The 19,187-nt window shown below is 43.2% G+C and overlaps 1 protein-coding gene across 12 annotated transcripts in view; it reads left to right on the top strand.

The window, feature by feature from the left end:
• Window positions 1-19,187, top strand: part of PPP2R2B (protein phosphatase 2 regulatory subunit Bbeta) — a 456,957-nt gene that overhangs the window by 336,433 nt on the left and 101,337 nt on the right. For all 12 annotated transcript variants that reach the window (XM_047731093.1, XM_047731088.1, XM_047731087.1 and 9 more), the window contains 3 exons: window positions 5,845-5,942; window positions 8,843-9,008; window positions 15,133-15,245. In XM_047731093.1, coding sequence (XP_047587049.1) covers window positions 5,845-5,942; window positions 8,843-9,008; window positions 15,133-15,245 — 377 coding nt within the window. The remainder of the gene's footprint in view (window positions 1-5,844; window positions 5,943-8,842; window positions 9,009-15,132; window positions 15,246-19,187) is intronic.

The raw sequence follows: 19,187 nt of genomic DNA, 5'->3' as shown, positions 1-19,187 counted from the left end.
TCCCGAACAGAGGACTGAACACAGTTCTGTTTCAGTACAAAGCAAACGTTGACTCCACAGGCAGAAAACCTCATGCATAAGCCAAGTTTGTGGTGCGGGCTAACAAAGGCATGGTGGTGAGTTTTGTTTCCTGCCACTCTGAGGACACAATTTTCAACAGTGATAATATCTAAATAGTAAGATTAAAATATGAAATCTTTGACTCTCATTAGTGAGGAAGGAGCTTTTGGTTCCCAACCAAACCCTATCCATAGAGACCAACAGTATGAAGCCTCTGTCCTTACATAATGGTTTTTAACATTTGGAAACTTCTCTATCATGGTTGGGCATCGTGGATACACCTCTACATACATTGGTCCAAACTCCAAAAGCTGTATGGCACAAAGAGTGAATTTTACTCTCTGGGACATTAGAAAGAATTTTTTTTTTTAAGTCTACAGAAGCACTGAGGTAAATGCTAAAATCTTGTATTCAATTTGAAAACCAATGAAAATTTTTCACAGGTTAAAAATTATTCAAGGTGGATAGTCCAGATAAAAAAAAATTTATAAAATCCTGAAAAATTAGAAAAAAGATTATAATAAGTTAAATCATTCACATCTTACACTAAAACGTCATTCTGGACTCTGGCTGACAGACTTCAGTCTGGGTTTGCGTGTGTATGTGTGTGTGTGTGTGTGTGTGTGTGTGTGTGTACTTATAGGAGTTAATTATTATTTCCCAGAGAGTCAGATTGTAAAAGAAATTTCATTTTATATTTTAAGCATCATCTTGGTATTAAAGGGAGCTTTAATAAGCATATATTGCTTTACCAGTTAAAAAATATGTATTTTAAAATGAGTATACTTTTTAAAAATGGCAGTCATTGCATATCTACTGTTTTATTGCCTGATTTTTTTTTTTAATTTTAGAGTGTATTAAAATTTTCCAAAATCTAGGCCATTTTGACCCAATCCCGGTAGCCGTACTTGGGCATATCCTGTATGGCCATAACCAGACCTCCTTTTATCACCCTATTTTGATGGAAACTATACTCCAACACACTATTTTATTTATCAAAACTTAACAGAGAAAACCCTATCTGAGAAAAATGGATGGGGTTTGGGCTATGATCTTTGGGCTATGAACCAGAGCCCAAGACTTTGGGCTATGAACCAGAGCCCAAGAAGGAGGCCACAGTTTTATGCAGATGGAAGGAGTAATTTTAATACCTGCTGGGAGCCTGAGACTCCCCTGTTTATCTAATGAGCCACCGAGTCACTGCCAATCTAACAACGAGCCCCTAGGCAGTGACCACAAAGGGTACACATGCTGCCCCCTGTCCCTCGCTGTGCAACTCAGGACCCAGTCCCAATTAATCAGAGCCCTTCGCCCTGCACGTGACCTCCCAAATCCCTCTCAACACAAAACTTTCCACCACCACCGTGTTTCACCATTGTCATCCACTGTGACACTGGTTTCCCATCTTGGCTAACCACCTCCTCCTCTTCGATGCAGAAGCAGACAGATCTGCCTAGAGCCCAACTTACCATCCAGAAGACAGCCCAGTACTGAGTGGACAGAACTGGCTAGCTGACCTCAGTAGAGTAAATGACTTTACAGTATTACCTCCCAAATGTTTCTTAGATGAGAGATAAAACATTTAATGGGCTCTGAAGGCTAAATTGCATTACCTTCTCATCTGCATCTCTATGATTGATGCGAAGAGGCCAGTGCTCCTGACCTGGTCAGTAAGACCTTGTCCCACTGAGGCTTTGGCTTTAGGTCCTCTCCAGGCTTAAACTGAGCCAGAATTTTATTGAAATTGTCACCCTGCTCTTTGGATGGTACATCACCTAATCATTGTGCTCAGCCCAGGCGTTGCTTGCACTCCAGCCCCGCATGGAGCAGTGAGAGACTACGGCATGTGTGGAGGTTCCCTCCATTTCTTCAGCCTCATCATAGGCATCTAAGGGCCAAGTCAGTTTCATTATTCAGGTAAATGGAGACTTGATGTATGAATTTACTAGTCTGGAACCTTTGTAAGATGCAAAGATTGATTTAGAAAGAAAAACTCAGGCTTAGCAGTGCCTACTGAACTAGAAATGGGGTTACCGGGCCACCATCTTGTGGAAATGAAATCAGCACACAGAAATGTGGAACAGGGCAAACATGCTACCTCCCAGGGTTTCCTTTTAAAAAATCATGTTAACTACATTTGACCTCCATAACCGCTTTTGGCCTCTAGTTTTTGTTTGTAGTCAAAAACATGCGCTACATCCACATCTCTATGGAAAAGACGGGAAAAATGCCCCAGTTTACAGCTCCTTCTATAACGGTGTGATTTCGCTCGGCATTTGATAAAATGAGTTGTCATGTACACATGTCATTTAAAGGTGAATGTCTTATTGAACTTGATGAATTGATTACTTTTGATCGTGATCTCAGAGGAAGTTATTGTCGTAGGGCTTGCTAGTTGATGGTTACCGCCGTGTCTTCTCTATACTCAACAAGAGCTATTTTAACTGGAGCGACCCGGCTTTTCTGACTTCAGCTGCTCTACCCAGAGCCTGTTGCAGATAAGAGTATTTGTATCAGAAGTTTGAGTGTCTTGAAATTGGAATGTGGGGTGATTCATGAGGTTGGCATCAATTATTAAACAGTCCTAGATGAAGATCTGCAAAGATGGATGGGGCAGTAAGGCATTCTGGTTGCACCTACGGGCTTAGCAATGATAAATGAGGCCGGAAACATGAAAGTTCAAAACAGGTATTAACTCGAGCCTCAGTGGCCTGTGCTCTGAAGGGAGGTAGACAATAGCTAGTATAAACAACGTAACATACACACCACCTGAGTGGCAGGATTAAAATAAAGCAAAGTCTTGGCAAGAGGACTAAAGAATTTGAGAATCCTGCCATGCCAATCAGCCTTTCTCTCACAAGTTCTTTTTTTTTTTTTTTAAGGATTTTATTTATTTATTTGACAGAGAGAGACACAGTGAGAGAGAGAACACAAGCAAGAGGAGTGGGAGAGGGAAAGCAGGGAGCCTGATGCAGGGCTCGAGCCCAGGACCCTGAGATCATGACCTGAGCCGAAGGCAGATGCTTAACGACTGAGCCACCCAGGCGCCCCTCTCTCACAAGTTCTTGAGGGAGGCATAGCACAAATAATTACAACACTTGGAAAATAAATGGGACATTTTTAGGAGCAGGGCCATGCCTGGATCGCTCATAACGCAGAGTTCTAGTAACATGAGGTTGGATCATGTGGCTCTGCTATGAGCTTGAGCCCTACCTTGTTTTGACCTGTGTACCCCCAAAAAGGAGAGTGAAGACATTTTCGCAGAGAGTCAGGACAAAAGGACAAATGTGTATGTCATCTCTGGGGGAGTGGAATTTTGTTTCCCTTGGGGTAACATTTTCTTGGAAACTGAGACAAAAACTGACCTTGGGAAAGGTACTTAACTCTTCCTTCTGATACCCAACTTCACTAAAAGGGAAGGCCCATCTTTCGGTTCCCAGTGCACCATCTAGAACTCTGGAGCCTGTGTCAACAGTGCTGTTAACAGGAAGGGTGTAGACTGAAGTTAAGCCAGTTGTTGGCCCCAAAGACCTCAGTGTGACTCTGGTAACGAATATACCCAGCCTCCCCACCCTTCTTTCCTTCAGGGAAGTGTTTATGTCTTTAGCAGTTTGAGAGCTTTGCCTCATGTAGAGGTACCTGACAGAAGCCTGAAGTGAGAAGAAATAGCCACGTCCACGTCAGCTTCTGCGCAAATCCGGAAGCTTCGTGAATAGCCCCGTTGCTCACCGCTCACTGAAAAGCCAGAAGCAGGAACTAGTGTTAGAATTGTATCCTAGCGCTCAAGTGCTTTCCCAGGACATTCTGAGATGGCGGCAAACTCTGAACAGCCTCCTTCTCTCCTCTTTACCTGAAAGTGCTTTGCTAACATACATACACTTCAACAAAGGAAAGTGGTCTAGTAATTCACTCGTGGTGCCGGCTACCCAGCCTTGCTGGGCTTGCTTACTCCGCAATGGGCACTTGTTACCGAAATGGGCTTCTGAACTTGGATCAGGAGCAGAGTAACTACACAGCTTAGATTGTGTTTCCTTGAAGTTGCATTCATTTGGAGGAGTCTCCCTGAGTGGACAGACTAGAGTTCTAGTTGAGATCATCAGTAAGGAATGGGGTGGCCTTTTCTGAAGAAAGACTTGGTAGACCAGAAGTCATAGACTCGTGACTCACAAAACATATTCAGCCCACAAACGAGATTATTTTTTTTTAATGTTATGGCTTTGAAAAAAAAGTTGACAATATATAAAATTGAAATGATTGAGTATAAAAGTTATTTTTTAAAAAATTTAAAAAAATGTAAAAACCCAGCAACACATGAAATATTTCATATCCACAATTGGTGTAAGCTGAGTAGCCACTTACCCTTAAGAGGGGCCACGGGCTTTCTACCTCACTTGGTTGCTTCACACCCTGACACCCCATGGCTCTGTGGGGCTTTGAATTTGCTGCCCCTGGGGTCAGACATCTAAGAGGCCAAAACAGGAAATCATGAATTGTTTTTTTAAATGTGCCCTGCTTGGAAGTGGCTGTGGCCTGTGCCTGCTTGTTTTACTTCTGCACAAAGAATGACCATTGGAAGCATTTTCACATGTGGAACAGGGTAATTCCATGCAAAGTGGAGAATTTTACACAACTTACCTGAATAAACCAGTCATACAAAAAAAAATCCTGAAATGATATTAAAGTGAGATTTGAGATTTGAATTATTCAGGAGTAATTGCCTTCTTTTTCCACCTCACTGTTTCCCCTTTGCTTTCCTCACATAGACATAATCTTGAGAATGTTCCTCTGCCAAAGGCCATCGTCATAATTCCCCTGCCTCTTTTTTTTTTTTTTTAACTCATTTGCACTCTTGGTAGCAATTGTTGGAGCCCTGCAGGAGAATAATTGCAGAGGAATTAACCTCTGACATTTTTTCTAAAAATAACCCTAATAAATCCAATCATAGGTAATTTACCTGTCCGTGTTCCTCCAGGGTAACCAGGGTTGAAGAAAGACCTGGCAGGCTGGCATTCCTTCAGCAATTATCTGTGATCTGGGTTCCTGGCGCCTGTGTATTTTCTTCGTTCTGAAATACAGAATACAAATTGCCCTCTCCCCTCTGACCTCGTGACCCTGTTTCTCAGCACCTTGCTCCTGGGGTTGGAATAAGGCTGTGCTCTTCCAGAAGGGTGTGTTGGGCTCACCAGGGAAGAGGGAGTGTGGGTCAAGCTGCGTTTGTGGGGACCCTCCTGAATTCCTGACTCCTAGTGTCCCAGTGAAATCTTCCTGCTCTGTCCCTTCATTTTCCATGTCTGAGCTTCTAGGCCCCCCAGCTGTGTGCGTCACAGTCCTCAGCCCAGTCTGAATAGCCATGCCTGAAACCTGTTTGGGGAAGTTTGTGTAGAAGGAAGGAGAATGCAAAAATCCTGGGTGGGTAAAAGATCCGTGAGAGGTAGAAATTCTCAAAAAAAAAAAAAAAGAAAGAAAAAGAAAAAATTGCCATTTCCTGGAGCCATTAAAGAAATGCGTTATCTCTTGCCCCTAACAAAAGGGTCTGCATGTGTTTTTCCCTTTTGTTCTCTCCAGATGTTCCAAGAGCCCACCCTGCAGTGTGGGCATCTCGGAAATTGACTTTCTCAAATGCCACTTCTCGTGGCGCTTAAAATACAGAGCATCAAATCCTTGTAAATTCCACTGCAGAGACAAAGCCTAGAGCCCTTCAGTGCACAGAAAAGTATATCTATTATCTATCGTTTCAAAGTAAGTGTGCAGTTACTTTAATTGCCTTTGTCTTCTCCTTTTCAGCTGACATTATCTCTACGGTAGAATTCAACCACACGGGAGAATTACTAGCGACAGGGGACAAGGGGGGTCGGGTTGTAATATTTCAACGAGAGCAGGAGGTAAGTGGCAGTGAATGCAAAATGCCCATTTTCTTCTCTTTTTAAAGGAGGTCTCCTACTGTTCCTTAATCCTCATGTGTCGCCCTTAACCTTGCTGCTTTGCTAGCAAACTAAAAACTGCCAAAAAGTCATTAACATCAACAGTTCCACATTCAGGCTCCTAAAAGCACCTAATAATAGAGCCTTTTCCGGGCATGGCCTAATCTGGCCCAACCTGGGTGTTGCACATTGAAAATGACCTCACTTCCCATCTGACCTGTGAAATTCCATGGCTGTTTGTTGAGCGGAGAACTCCTCTTTGAGTGGGATTTCTCTTCCAGCCATTGAAATAAGGTCTCCCCATTTCAGGTGATCCTGCAGAATATGTAGGAGGGGAAAAAAACAAAAAAACAGCTCTTTGCCAACAGATGTGAAAAGGACACCTGGGGTCTGTACAGAAGATAGTGTTAGCTCATCCTACCAAAGGGAGTGAGATCCCACCAGGTGTCATCTCGATGATGCACGTGACCAGTGCTTTACTGCAGGTGTCACAAAGGTCCCTGGAGCTCCGTGCTGTGTGCATGCTGACCAGGAGTTTGAACTTCCAGTGAATTGAATCTCAAAAAGCCCACTTCCTACTGAGACTTGGTTTCCACTAGGAATTGTTTCTCTTTTTCATATAAATTGAGGTTTTTTTCGTGTCTGCTTCTCTTTTTGTCAGAAGGGAATTTCAGCCCAATCTGATTTCTTGGCCTCCTCTGGCATGGTCCCGGAGCTTCCAGCAGGCCCGTGTGTGTTCTAGGACCTCTCCCATCTGTTACCGCCTGCCTCTCAGATTCACCAGGCCCAGGGCAGGGGGAGGCCCACTACAGGAGGAAGGTTTCACAAGAGACTTCCCGAGCAGTTGAAAGCCTGATTTGTGCCTCAAAGCCATTTATGTTCCCCCTCCCCTCAAAAAAAAAAAAAAAAGGAAAAAAGGAAAGCCTCATTTAGAGGTGATATATTTGGTAATTGCACATTATTTGCAATTAATTTCTATAAGGGCATCATGATCCCTCGGGGTTCTGTATAAATTCAAGTGTTCAGCATTAAATCAGGCACCAGGCCTATTCCATTGGCCCTGGAAACACGAAAATGTGGTTGGCAAGTAGGAACTAATAGCTCTTCGTGACCTGGAATTTTTCCTGCTTTTCCAGAGCTGCCGAGTGCTAATTGGTCTGGCACATACTACACACGTTTGACAGTCTGATTTGGATGGTAGCAAATCAGCATTCTTATAAATTTATTGTTAAGGTGGACTGGCTGTCTCCGTAGTATAAGCAGGATATCAGCATTTAAAGTCCTTTTAAAACTGATTTTCAAAAACCTTCTTCTGTTTTAAAAGAAAATCCAATTAGGTCCATAGAGATGATAAAGATGAACCAGAGCCACTATTTAACATAAATTACCCTGGGCAGCACATTGCCCATCTTAATCCGTGCCATGATTTCCGGTAGCTCTTATAGGTTTCACCTGTTTTAATTGACTGACCTCTTTGGGAAGCCTGAGTCAGTAGTAGAAGGGGGACGCATATTCCAAAGGAGGATGGTTTTGTTCAATAAAAAAATAGACATCGATGAAAGGAGCGTACAGTTGGGTGTTCTGCTCTGTGGCGAGACTTGGGGGTTGGAATGAATGCGAAGGCTGAGAAGCAAAGCCAGGGGACAACATGGAAGCCAGGCCTGCTTTTGACTTGTGTGAGGCATGTTCCACCCCTGAAGAATTGGCTCCTAGGACCCTCAAAATATGCTCAATACAGACCATCAGCACCATCACCCACCAAATGGAGTACATGGAGACTTGGGTTTGGATGTTCAATATCCATCCAGAAATATGATTTTTTTTTTTAATTGAGCCTCTTCTTCAGAATCCAGCTTCTTGCAACACATGTTCAGTAAGACCTGAATTTGAATTCGTGAGCACAGTTTTGCAAAGCCTGAATCTGGAAGCTCTTGGTGATAAGGTCCTAAAACACCTGGAATATAAACTCCCTCTTCTTTTTTGCCTTCCCCTTTTTCTTTAACACCTTCTTTGTCCTCCTCTCCACCCTTCCTCTTACCCTTTCCCCCTTCCGCAGATCCTTTCCTTTAAGTTTAGTTAATAGCATACTTAATGTAGTTCCCTCTGTGGGCACCGTGCGTAAGGGAGCTGGGGGGAAGCAGGGGTGGGCGGAGGGGGTAGAGTCTAACAGTCCTCCCAGGGACTCCAGTGGCATCTCTGTACTCATGTCTGTTTTGTCACTCATGTCAGAAGAAAATGGGGGGAGGGAGAGATCTGATGATCAAAACTGCTGTGTATAAGCCGTATGACCTTGGAGAGGTCATTTTAGTACCTCTGAGCCTTTCTTGTCCATTTTCCTGCACTGCCAACCTCTCAGAGGTTCTCTGAGGATCTGGTAAGATTTTAAAAGGTACAGATGCCATAGCTTTGGAGTCTTTGTGAGGGATTAATAGAGGTATGGACTTGGGTGTGGGATGGCTCACTCCAAAGGGTGTCCAAGACATCCATTAGGACATAGAAAGAAAAGATTAGAATTTCTAGTGATATGTATTTTTAAATGATCCTATTTTAATATCTATCCCTCTGTGTATGTTATATATACCATATATTAGTGCAGAAGTTCATACATATAATTTATAAATAAATAGTTTTATATTGAAGGTCCCAGTGTTCACCAACTGGGGTTTGTGATCAAATGCTGGGGAGGCCAGTAAGCTAAGGTAAACTTGTTGCCTTGGTTCTGCCCTCGTTCTACACTGACATGGCCTGCTCATCCCACCCCAGTGACTCTGTCCCCCAAAAGAAGGAATTGGTGAATTTGTAGTTGGCTTACGTGATTTCATCTTCTGTGTGTGTGTGTGTGTGTTTTCTTCTTCCTACAGAGTAAAAATCAGGTTCATCGTAGGGGTGAATACAATGTTTACAGCACATTCCAGAGCCATGAACCCGAGTTCGATTACCTGAAGAGCTTAGAAATAGAAGAAAAAATCAATAAAATAAGATGGCTCCCTCAGCAGAATGCAGCCTACTTCCTTCTGTCTACTAATGGTACGTGGAGGTGACTTTGCCTGTTTGGTATTCGTAGAGATAAAATCAGCAAACCATGTATTTCAATCTCTCTGGGGCTCAGTTTTTCTTATTACCTTGCAAGCTGTTGAAAAACTTCCAGACTGTGTTTGCAAGATGTCTACCCGAATACTTGGCCCAGGGTAGGCTCCTAGTACATAGCACTTACCCTTTTCAAAAATAACCAATTTATGACCAAATTATGTGAGAGACCCATTATCCGTAGCTTTCGATAATGCAGATGATTTCCAGGTGTTTTTAAAATATGACTTCCTTTCTTAAGATTTACTCAGTGTTCTGCGAAGACATTTCAGAAAACTCCATATGCCATCCCTATGAGTTTGGCATATGGAGTAGGAATTATTAATCCCTGAATATATTTGGGGGTTTGTAAAGGAGATGGCCATGTCTCTCTTACACCATCAAGTTCTCGACCAGGAGCACAGGTCAAGAAGAGAGGGGGGCCTACCAAAGGATAGACCAAGAAGTGATTTCTTTTTTCTCCCTCCCTCCATACTCTTCCGATACCGTTTGTTGTTTTAGGGGGAGTTGATAGAACTAGGTCGGAGAGAGAGGACATAGAGGGTTGGATAGAGATTCGTATTAATATGGTAAACCTTTATACAGTGGAATGACCTACCCTTAAGGTTCATTAATACCCTTGCTGAAAGAAGCCACCTATACTCAGAACAATTCAGAATAAAATCATATACTAAAGGGCGCTAGTTGACTAGCATAACAATTAAGAAGATTAATGTACAAAAATTGAAAACCCTCTATCAAACAAATAAGCTGAAGAATGCTTCATTTCATCCTACGTGTGAGTCTGCCTAGGAGGAATATACATTTAAATATAAGTCAAGAAGGTAGGAATTTGCTTTGTGCTGATCCCCAGCACTGACAAGGTATTGGTCATATGTATGTAATATGATCAGACATATATTAGTGTTCCTGAAGTCAGAAAGGAAACGCACCGCAAGATTTATCATGATTAATTTTGGATCGTGCATGTTGAGTGTCTTGTAGACTTGCTCCCTTTATCATTTTTCACTTTCTAAAGTTTTTACAACAAATTTTATGTTACGCTTCTGAAAAGAGGGGGAGAAGTTTTCAACGTATATGAACCCAAACTCTCTTGATTATAAAGCCAGAGTCCAAGTCTAGACACTCGCATTTCTGAAGTAGCCAGTTTGACGCTATCCACGTGGCTTATCTCAACATGACCAGATCTCCACTCATCTGTTTTTCCAGATTCTCAGTAATTTAATTCTTTCTCAGAACTGTCTGTATTGTTCACTTTACTTTTCTCACCCTGGATTTCTTGAAAGCCAGACCACATAAATGTTTCCTCTTTTTTTGTTTGTTTCGCTGGCGAATGCAAAATAGGTTCTGCCTATCCAACCCTTTAGAATAAAAGAGACTTCTGATGATGTTGACTTAATTGTTTTAGGCAGAGGTAAAGTGTCTAATGATCTGCTCTGGCTAACTGACTTCATATTATGAAATTTACTCTATTGATTATTACTATAGAATCCAAAGACTTATTAACTGCTTTTTTTTTGGGGGGGGGGATGGGATGGAAATCATTGAAATGCAATGAAGATTAATTATATAGCATAATGTTCTGTTAATTGAGTTTTTAAATAGTTTTTTGATTAACAAGGATATTATCTTCCCATTTGGGATGCTATTTCATATGCCAACAGCATCTCAAAATGATTCTTAGAAGAAAAATTCCCATGTTCTTATGTGATTTTCTTTTTTGTACTAATATTGAGGTTGAGAATTCCCCTTAAGCCAAATAGGTTAACATGCAAAACTTAATGAAAGACAATTGGAATTACTGTACAAAAGAGAAAATGAAGATAGATGATAAGATTGTGTTTAAAAGCTGCCATAAGTAATGATAAACTACTCAGAGAGCCAGCCAGAAAAAAGAAAAAGTCATTACTCATAGTAACAGCCACATGTTCCTTACACTTTTTTATCCACAAAGCTTCAAGATACTAAGTCAAGAAAAATTGTGTGATAATAAAGTCGAGAATGACTCCAGGCAACCCAGCCATAGGGAATTGGATTGAATTCGCCATCAATTATCTTTAAAAAAAAAAAAATGTGCTTATCTCATTACAGTTGGGTGTAGTTTTTATGTTCTGCTGGCATATATTTTCAACTTTATCATTTTTCATGAAAAATAAAACCAACATTCCATTGTGAATCTAGACTTTGAAATTACTTGCCAGGCGAAAACACATTGCTTTACCTAGCTTTCTACTTCTGTCTTAATTCTTATAATGAGAGGGAAAGGTATACTTGATTAATTCTGCGTGCTACGAAAACAGTATGTGTTCATCATAAAAAATAAATTAGAAAAAAACAGGGAAGCAAAAGGAAGAAAATACAATGTTCACACCTAGAGAGAACCAGTATTAATGTCTTCTAAAGAAAAAAGCAGAGATGTAGATAAATGGATAAATCTTTTTGCTTCTTAACAAAAATGAGATTAATCTGTAAGCTGTTCTGCAGCAAGATTTTTTTTTTACTTAGTGATATAACACTTAACAGGAATATCTTCCTGGTTGTTAAATATTCTTCTAAAATATCATCACGGGACGCCTGGGTGGCTCAGTTGGTTGGACGACTGCCTTCGGCTCAGGTCATGATCCTGGGGTCCCGGGATCGAGTCCTACATCGGGCTCCCAGCTCCATGGGGAGTCTGCTTCTCCTCTGACCTTCTCCTTGCTCATGCTGTCTCTCACTGTCTCTCTCTCAAATAAATAAATAAAATCTTTAAAAAAAAATAAAATAAAATAAAATAAAATATCATCACATTTTCAGTGACTGCATAGCATTCCCTTGTATGAGTTTTCCATAATTTACTAATAAATCTCCCTTTATTTGACCTTTAATAATTAACAAATTCTTACTATTTTAAAGTAGATATTTATAGGAGTAGATGTTAGTATGGATAGATATGATTAGGAAAAAAGCATATTATAAACTATGCATAGCACATTACATATATTAAAAAGTGATATAATTGTACACACAAATATAATGAAAGGATGTATATGAAATTTTCCTGATAGTGTTCTTTGTCTAGCGGAATTGAGGGAAATGTTAATTTTTTTCTTTTTTCCTTTTTTTTTCACTTTCTGGCTCATCTTCATTTTTTGTAATTATATTTGCCACTTGTATAATACAAGAAGAAAATGAGAAAATACAAAATCTGTATATGCAGTATTGCTATAGGTTTGTACCCCACCCCACCAAAAAAAATGCAGAGAAAAAATACAAGTATCTCTGTGAAACATTAACAAGGATTGTCCCTGACCAGAGAGATTATAGTTGATTCTTTTTTTTTTTAAGATTTTATTTATTTATTGGACAGAGAGAGAGATCACAAGTAGGCAGAAGGGGGGGGGGGTAGTAGGCTCTCTGCTGAGCAGAGAGCCTGATGTAGGGCTCGATCCCAGGACCCTGAGATCATGACCTGAGCCAAAGGCAGAGGCTTAACCCACTGAGCCACCCAGGTGCCCCAGATTATAGCTGACTCTTACTCTTTATGTTCTACCTGTGGTTTCTCTATTTCTCTGTGTTGCAATGTATTGTTTATAATAAGAAAAAAGAAGAGGAGAATCGCCTTGCAAAGGGGACAGGATATATTCCAAAGCCCAGCAGTAGGAAATATTGGGTGTTAAACATCACTGATTTGCGTTGTTCTGAGTCACAGCTGACCGGTCACTAATCCAGCCACTGTATAAAGCAGGGCGTCTGCTTCATTTTCTCACCCTGAAATGCAGCGCCTGCGGCCACAGAGCATCCAAAGCAGGTAGGAGCTGAGGACTGCTGGTGTATGGACAGGAAGTGCAGAAATTCGACTCTGGGGCTGGGGAAGGCTTCCCTGCCTTCTGTCCCAGTACAGGCCGGGGGAGCACACGGTTCAGGGCACACACACCTTGCACTTAGCAGCCCGGCTGGGTCTGCCAGCACATGTGACCAGCTAGAGTTGTCCCCAGATAATAGGAAACAGGAGCACTGACCTGTTAAAGTAGCCAAGTGGTTGCTGAAAGCCAACTTCAGGATGGGGTGCATTTCAGACCCCTGAGGGCCAGACCTTTGGCAAGGAGATGTGGAGAAGGAGGGTGAGGGGGTGAAGGAGAAAGGGAACCCTACCAGAGGCTGGGGGAGAGGCGGCTCATCTCCCCACAGTATTGCAAAGGAAATGATATGTGCTGACATCACCACAGGATAAAACTGTCACGGTCACAGAGCAACATGTTATTATCAGAGAATAGTTGCCCCCTTTGCAAATTCTAATAACAGCCGCCCTTTGTCAACCATTGTTAGCAGGCCACCCCTGTGTTCAACACTACATGCCCAGTGTTCCATTTCATCTTCCTGAGAGACCCGTGGGGAAGGTGCTGTTTTCCCCAGCTGACAAGTAAAGAAACCAAGGCATAGAGAAGTTAGGTGCCTTTATTTATAAGGTTGAAATATTTGGGACATACTTATACTAAAAAGTCATTTGTTGTTTCTCTGAAGTTCACACTGAATTGGGCATCCTGTGCTCTTTTTCCTGATAAATCTGGTGTTCCCGTTTGTCACTTGAAGAAACTACACACCTGCTCCATGGGAATCCCTGTCCTTGGCCATATGTGGCTGGCTGGAGGGGGAGTGAGGGTGTGGCCCAAGTTTGTCTGGTTCCCAAGCCTACCCCGTGCAGTCACAGAGCAAGATACAGAGGAGGAAGGCATTCGAGTCCCTGCCTCCTACAAGAAAACCTAGAATGCATACAAGTAATGAATGCAGGACCCGTTCAGGAAAGCCTGCAAAGGCACGTGGCCCACACCTATGATCTGATTGGCCCAAACATGTTTTCTTAAGAAATGTGATCAAAAATCTGCAGGTAGGGCGTGCCATCTCCTGCCACCCAGAGCCCTCGGCCCCTCTCATTCATTCTCCCTGCCTGCCTCACCCCCGTACCCATTAGAGATCTTGCCCTGCTTTATTGCTATGGCAAATGACAGGTGTCAGCCAGTGATGGAAAGTGCTGGAACAGCACGCGGGGGAGAAAGGCAGTTTCCAGCTGGGGATTCCAAGGAGACTGCAAAGGGAAAGGAGCTTTTGGATGAATGTTCTTACCATTTGATATCTCTGAGTACTGCTAGCAAGATACACAGTATAGATGGGACTCACTCGTTCACGCACCTAATAGTTATTGAACATCCACTGTGTCCCGGGTGCTGTTGTATGTGCTATATGTGTAGTAATGGACAAGACAGAATCCCTGGCTCCGGCAAGCTTACATTCACTTGAGGGAGAAGAAACAAAGCCGTTGTCACATAGTTGCAAGATGAGGCCCTGAAGCCAGAGGAGCAGGAGAAGAGAATGGTGGGGACATTCTGATGCAGGTTGGCACAGAAAGGCCCCTCTGGGGGTAGGACATGAACAGAGCAGAGTGAAGGAAAAACTCACGTGAAGAAGAGGGTCGAGGGCTCCAGGAAAAGGCAGAGCTAGTGCAAAGCCCGAGGCAGGAGTAGAGACAACATGTATGGGGGCTGTAGAGAAGCCGTGTGGCAGAAGCACAGGGCGAGGGGGGCAGAGGGGCAGATGGTGAGACCAGAAAGGGTGAGGAAGTGTGGGTCACGAAGGCCCTTCCGGTCATGGCCGGGACAGTCCTTACTCGGGTGGGATACGGAAATGGGGGTTGTGGTGAGCATTAAATAAATTTTCCATGACAAGTGCTAATAACATAGTGACACAGCTAGTTCTGTATATGTGACCGCTCTTGTTCAGTGTTTAATAAATATTTTTATTGAAAATAATTTTATTGAATGAACCAAAAGAAAACATAAGCTCCAGATTTCATAGTCCATCATCAGGAAAACCATTGGTCTAGGCACAATATATGGTTTTGTTCTGAAACACGAGCTCTGCCTCCAGACAGCATTAGATGATGCCCTGAATCCCTGACGTGACCCCCAGTTCCTTCCGTCCTCACCCCCACCTCCCCCTGTGTCCCCCGCCCCACCCCTCTGCACACAAAACTCCCTGACAAGCTGGTTTTCACTGTAATTTGGTTTCCTCTGGCTGCCCTCCACAGATAAAACTGTGAAGCTGTGGAAAGTCAGCGAGCGTGATAAGAGGCCAGAAGGTTACAATCTGAAAGATGAGGAGGGCCGGCTCCGGGATCCCGCCACCATCACGACCTTGAGGGTGAGTCCCCGGGGCAGTTTTGGCCGCTGTCTTTTGCTTCTCTTGGCCACCAGGCACCGAGGAAGAACTCACCGGTGTGGCTGTGGGCTGGGTGCTGCTCTCGGTTGCAACCGTCATGTGTGAGTGAAGGAGATAAAGCAGAGGGAGGAGGAGGACAGGTCTGAGCTCTGATGACTGCAGAAGCGTGTCCTTCCTTTATGCCCCCAGGACTGGCCATATGGCCACTGTCGTGCCTTACTGTATCCTCAGCCTCTGTCTGCTCTCAGTATCGAAAATGTTCTGAGCGTCTTTTGTACTCAAGGTGCAGGAGATGGGACTACCCACATGGCAAGTTGGAATCTTATGATTCAGAATGTGAACTTGTGAATGTAATGGGCCTGGGTTTGAATTCTGCTCCTCACCAGAATCTCGTGTGATCACTTTAACCCTTTGGAACTTTGGTCATGCAAGTTATTTGTAGATTCTCTGTCTATACAGCAAACCTCATACTTGGCTAAAAATGTGCCGCGGTTGGAAAGCCCTCCTTCCGTGGCCGGTCTTCAATATGTGATCTCGCCTGTTGGTCTAAGTGGCTCCCTCCCTGCCCTCCAGAAATGCACAGTCTGGTAAAGAACAGATTTGTAGGTCTACTATAAAAATGCTTATGGCACAAAATAGAGTAAGATAAATGCAGGGAGTGTCAGAGAGAGTTTGGTCAATGGAGGAAGAAATTATATTTGGCTCTGGGAGACCAGGAAAGTTCTCTTAGGAAAGTGGTGTTAAAAATGGATTTCTAAAAAGCAAACTTTTAAGGGAAGGCTCTCTGGATACAGGTTAGAGTGGTTCAGGACTCGGTGGTGAGTGGTTTGGGATGTGTTTAACATGAGAGGTAAAGCAGACACATGCTGATACCAGCCCTGGCCCTGAGGGGCTTTCAAAACTGTGTCAGATACATGCTTTCAGATACCAGCTGCTCTACCGAAGACCAAAAACTGAGAAGGCACAGCGCAGCCCATGCGCGGAAAAGAGGTTGTCACTCGAGGTTTAGAAGCAGATACGGGAGCTGAATGATCAGTGTGTGCCCATTAGCTCACTTGTTTATTTGTTCGTTAATTCCTTTGCTCCTCTCTTGATGCAGCAGATGCTTTTTTTTTTTTTTTTTAAGATTTTATTTATTTGGGGCGCCTGGGTGGCTCAGTGGGTTAAGCCGCTGCCTTCGGCTCAGGTCATGATCTCAGGGTCCTGGGATCGAGTCCCACATCGGGCTCTCTGCTCAGCAAGAAGCCTGCTTCCCTCTCTCTCTCTCTGCCTTCCTCTCCGTCTACTTGTGATCTCTCTCTGTCAAATAAATAAATAAAATCTTTAAAAAAAAAAAAGATTTATTTATTTTAGAGAGAGAGTGTGAGCAGGGGGAAGGGCAGAGGGAGAAGGAGAGAATCTCAAGCAGGCTCCCTGCTAAGTGCAGACCCCAACATGGGGCTCAGTCTCATGACCCTGAGGTTGTGACCTGAGCTGAAACCAAGAGTCGACCACTCAACTGACTGAGCCAACCCAGGTACCTCCAGCAGCTGCTTTGTGAACACAGGCTAGTTGCTGGTCACAATGCTAAGCTGTCCGGTATTTACCCACTACTCGTGGGTACCTGGTCTTTGGTCTTCTGAGCAAATAAGCATTGACTGGCTCTGTTTCCTCTTGTCGGCCTGTGCCTCCAGACTGAAGAACGGCCGTGCGAATATTCCGTATCAGGCTGGCCCGATGCTCTAAAGGTGTGGGGGTTTTGCAGAGCCAAGGGTAGAATAGTGAAGAGTCTGGACACTGAGTCAGTATGTCGTGGGTCAGAACTGTGGCACCATTGCTTTCCAGCTGGGGACCTTGGGCATATTAATTAAAGTCCTTGTGCCTGCCAAGTCCCCTGTGCATTACAAGGATTCAGTGCTTCCTGGGATTTTTGTGAGAAATCCACGCTGTCTTGTGTGTGCCAAAGTGCTTACCCTTAGAGTGTCTCACTCCCAGAAAGCACTCATTAATGTTTGTCCCCTGCTGTTGGTATGATATTATTTTCATCATTATCATTATCATAGCTGTTATTACTCCCTACTGATATGAGAAAGTTCATATTCTTTTCCTTCTCATGTACTTTTTATACTGTTGTACTCAGTCCACAAGCAAATCACTGATACCTAGTGAGTGGCAGGCAATCTGTTGACTGTCCAAAGGGAATAAGATCATCTTTGGCCCCGTGGAACTTAGCAATCCTGTGGGTGCCAATGGGGGGTTCACATCATGACCTTCTGCCCAGATGTCACCTTGTCTTTGCTCTGTGGACAGACCTTCTCAGAACGCATCTGTAGTTCCTGGCATCCCTGGTGTCCCATAGGATTTTGTACGCCTGTGGTTGGTGCTCAGAGATATGGCCCCCGTGATGAAGAGAAGGCCTGTGTGTGTATGTTTCCCTTAGAGCAGAGATGTTGAATCAGGCTCGGTACCCATCAAACATGGAAGGAGGCCTTGAGGTGTGGTTGCAAGTTAGAAAACCCTAATTCTGGTTCTTGCTTTTATCTTAACAAGCTGTGTGACCCTGGGCCAGCAAATCACATTTCTTCTGTCCAAGCTTAGTTTCTAGGCTGCCACACAGAAGACTGAACAGTCTGTGCTCTTGCATCCACGGTGCGAGGTCCAGATTCCCGGGACCCGACTCCAGTGATTTCCCTTCAGCAAAGGGAGGAGATCCAGTGAGATCTACATGTTTAACACAAGTCTGTTTGGGTTGAGACAGGGGTCTGTGGTCACTGGATTTTATAATCTCTAAGGCTCCCCTGAGCTATCATTTTATATGGGCCTCTGCTACTTTTCAATCATTTCAATAGTTACTACATCAACTTGAGAGACACATTTGCTATAATAGTGTAAATACCCATATTTGATTTCACCCCATCTACTTTCCTAGGCTTTCCAGTATCCTATGTTTCAGTGTAATCCTCCACACTGCAGCTTTCTTTGGATGAAAACACTGAAAAGGCCAGCCTCCTTTCCATTTTAATCTCAGTAGTAGAAGAAAAAAAAACCACAAACAACCCTGAAGACCGTAGATTCAGAACAATGACTCCAAACAGAGAATGAGCTGACCTGATATTAATCAGACTGTAATTTACTAACATGCTCCTCTCTCGAAATTTGCATTGCCGGCACTTGTGGCGTTTTCCCCCTCCCTGTCTTACGATTACCTCTTGCTCACTTTTCATACTTTCCAGTTCTGTGTGGTTCTTGAGAGTGAGAACATTTAATAATCCCCGACAGCTAATTAATCCTCACTGAGTAATGAACCTGTTCTGTTTCAGTGCTAGGATCCTCAGCTTTTCAAAGCAAGAATGTGGCCTTTTTTTTTTTTCTTTTTTCACAGAAGAGATAACCTTTTACATCCAATCACTCATTATCCAGAAAGGCTATGAGAAGACTTCTATGAAAACCATATTGACTGCTAAGTATATAGCATTCAAAGCAATAATCATGATGATAATTTAATAACAAAACCTTAGTGCTGTAAAGTGCCATTTATATCATCAGTGTTTTCTTACCTAATCCCTTGATTTACCTTCAGAACAGCCAGGGGGAGGGCCAGTGAAAATGCTGGTATCTAGTATTTATTGAACATTTATTATATCCCATGCATTGTGCTGCACACTGTGTCTGCATTAGCTGTCACCCGCGGTAGAGTTTGCTATCAACTACCCATTGTAGAGATGAGGCTCAGAGAGGTTAAGTAATATACACAGGGTCACATAGAACTAAGAACCAAATCTTGGTCTCCTTTGCCATGGACGTGAGCCCTTAAACCTGGTGCAGACTCAGAAAGAGAAGTGACTTGCCCAATGCCTGCCAACTGGTGATTCCAAAGCTAGGACTAAAAATCAAGAGCTATCGCTCTAACACTTGAACACACACTTTGGAGGATTTGAAATGGCT

Source organism: Lutra lutra, chromosome 5 (genome assembly GCF_902655055.1).
Source record: "Lutra lutra chromosome 5, mLutLut1.2, whole genome shotgun sequence".
NCBI classification, from domain to species: Eukaryota; Metazoa; Chordata; class Mammalia; order Carnivora; family Mustelidae; genus Lutra; species Lutra lutra.
Note: the sequence above shows the minus strand (reverse complement) of the source record. Positions and strands in the feature narration are given on the sequence as shown.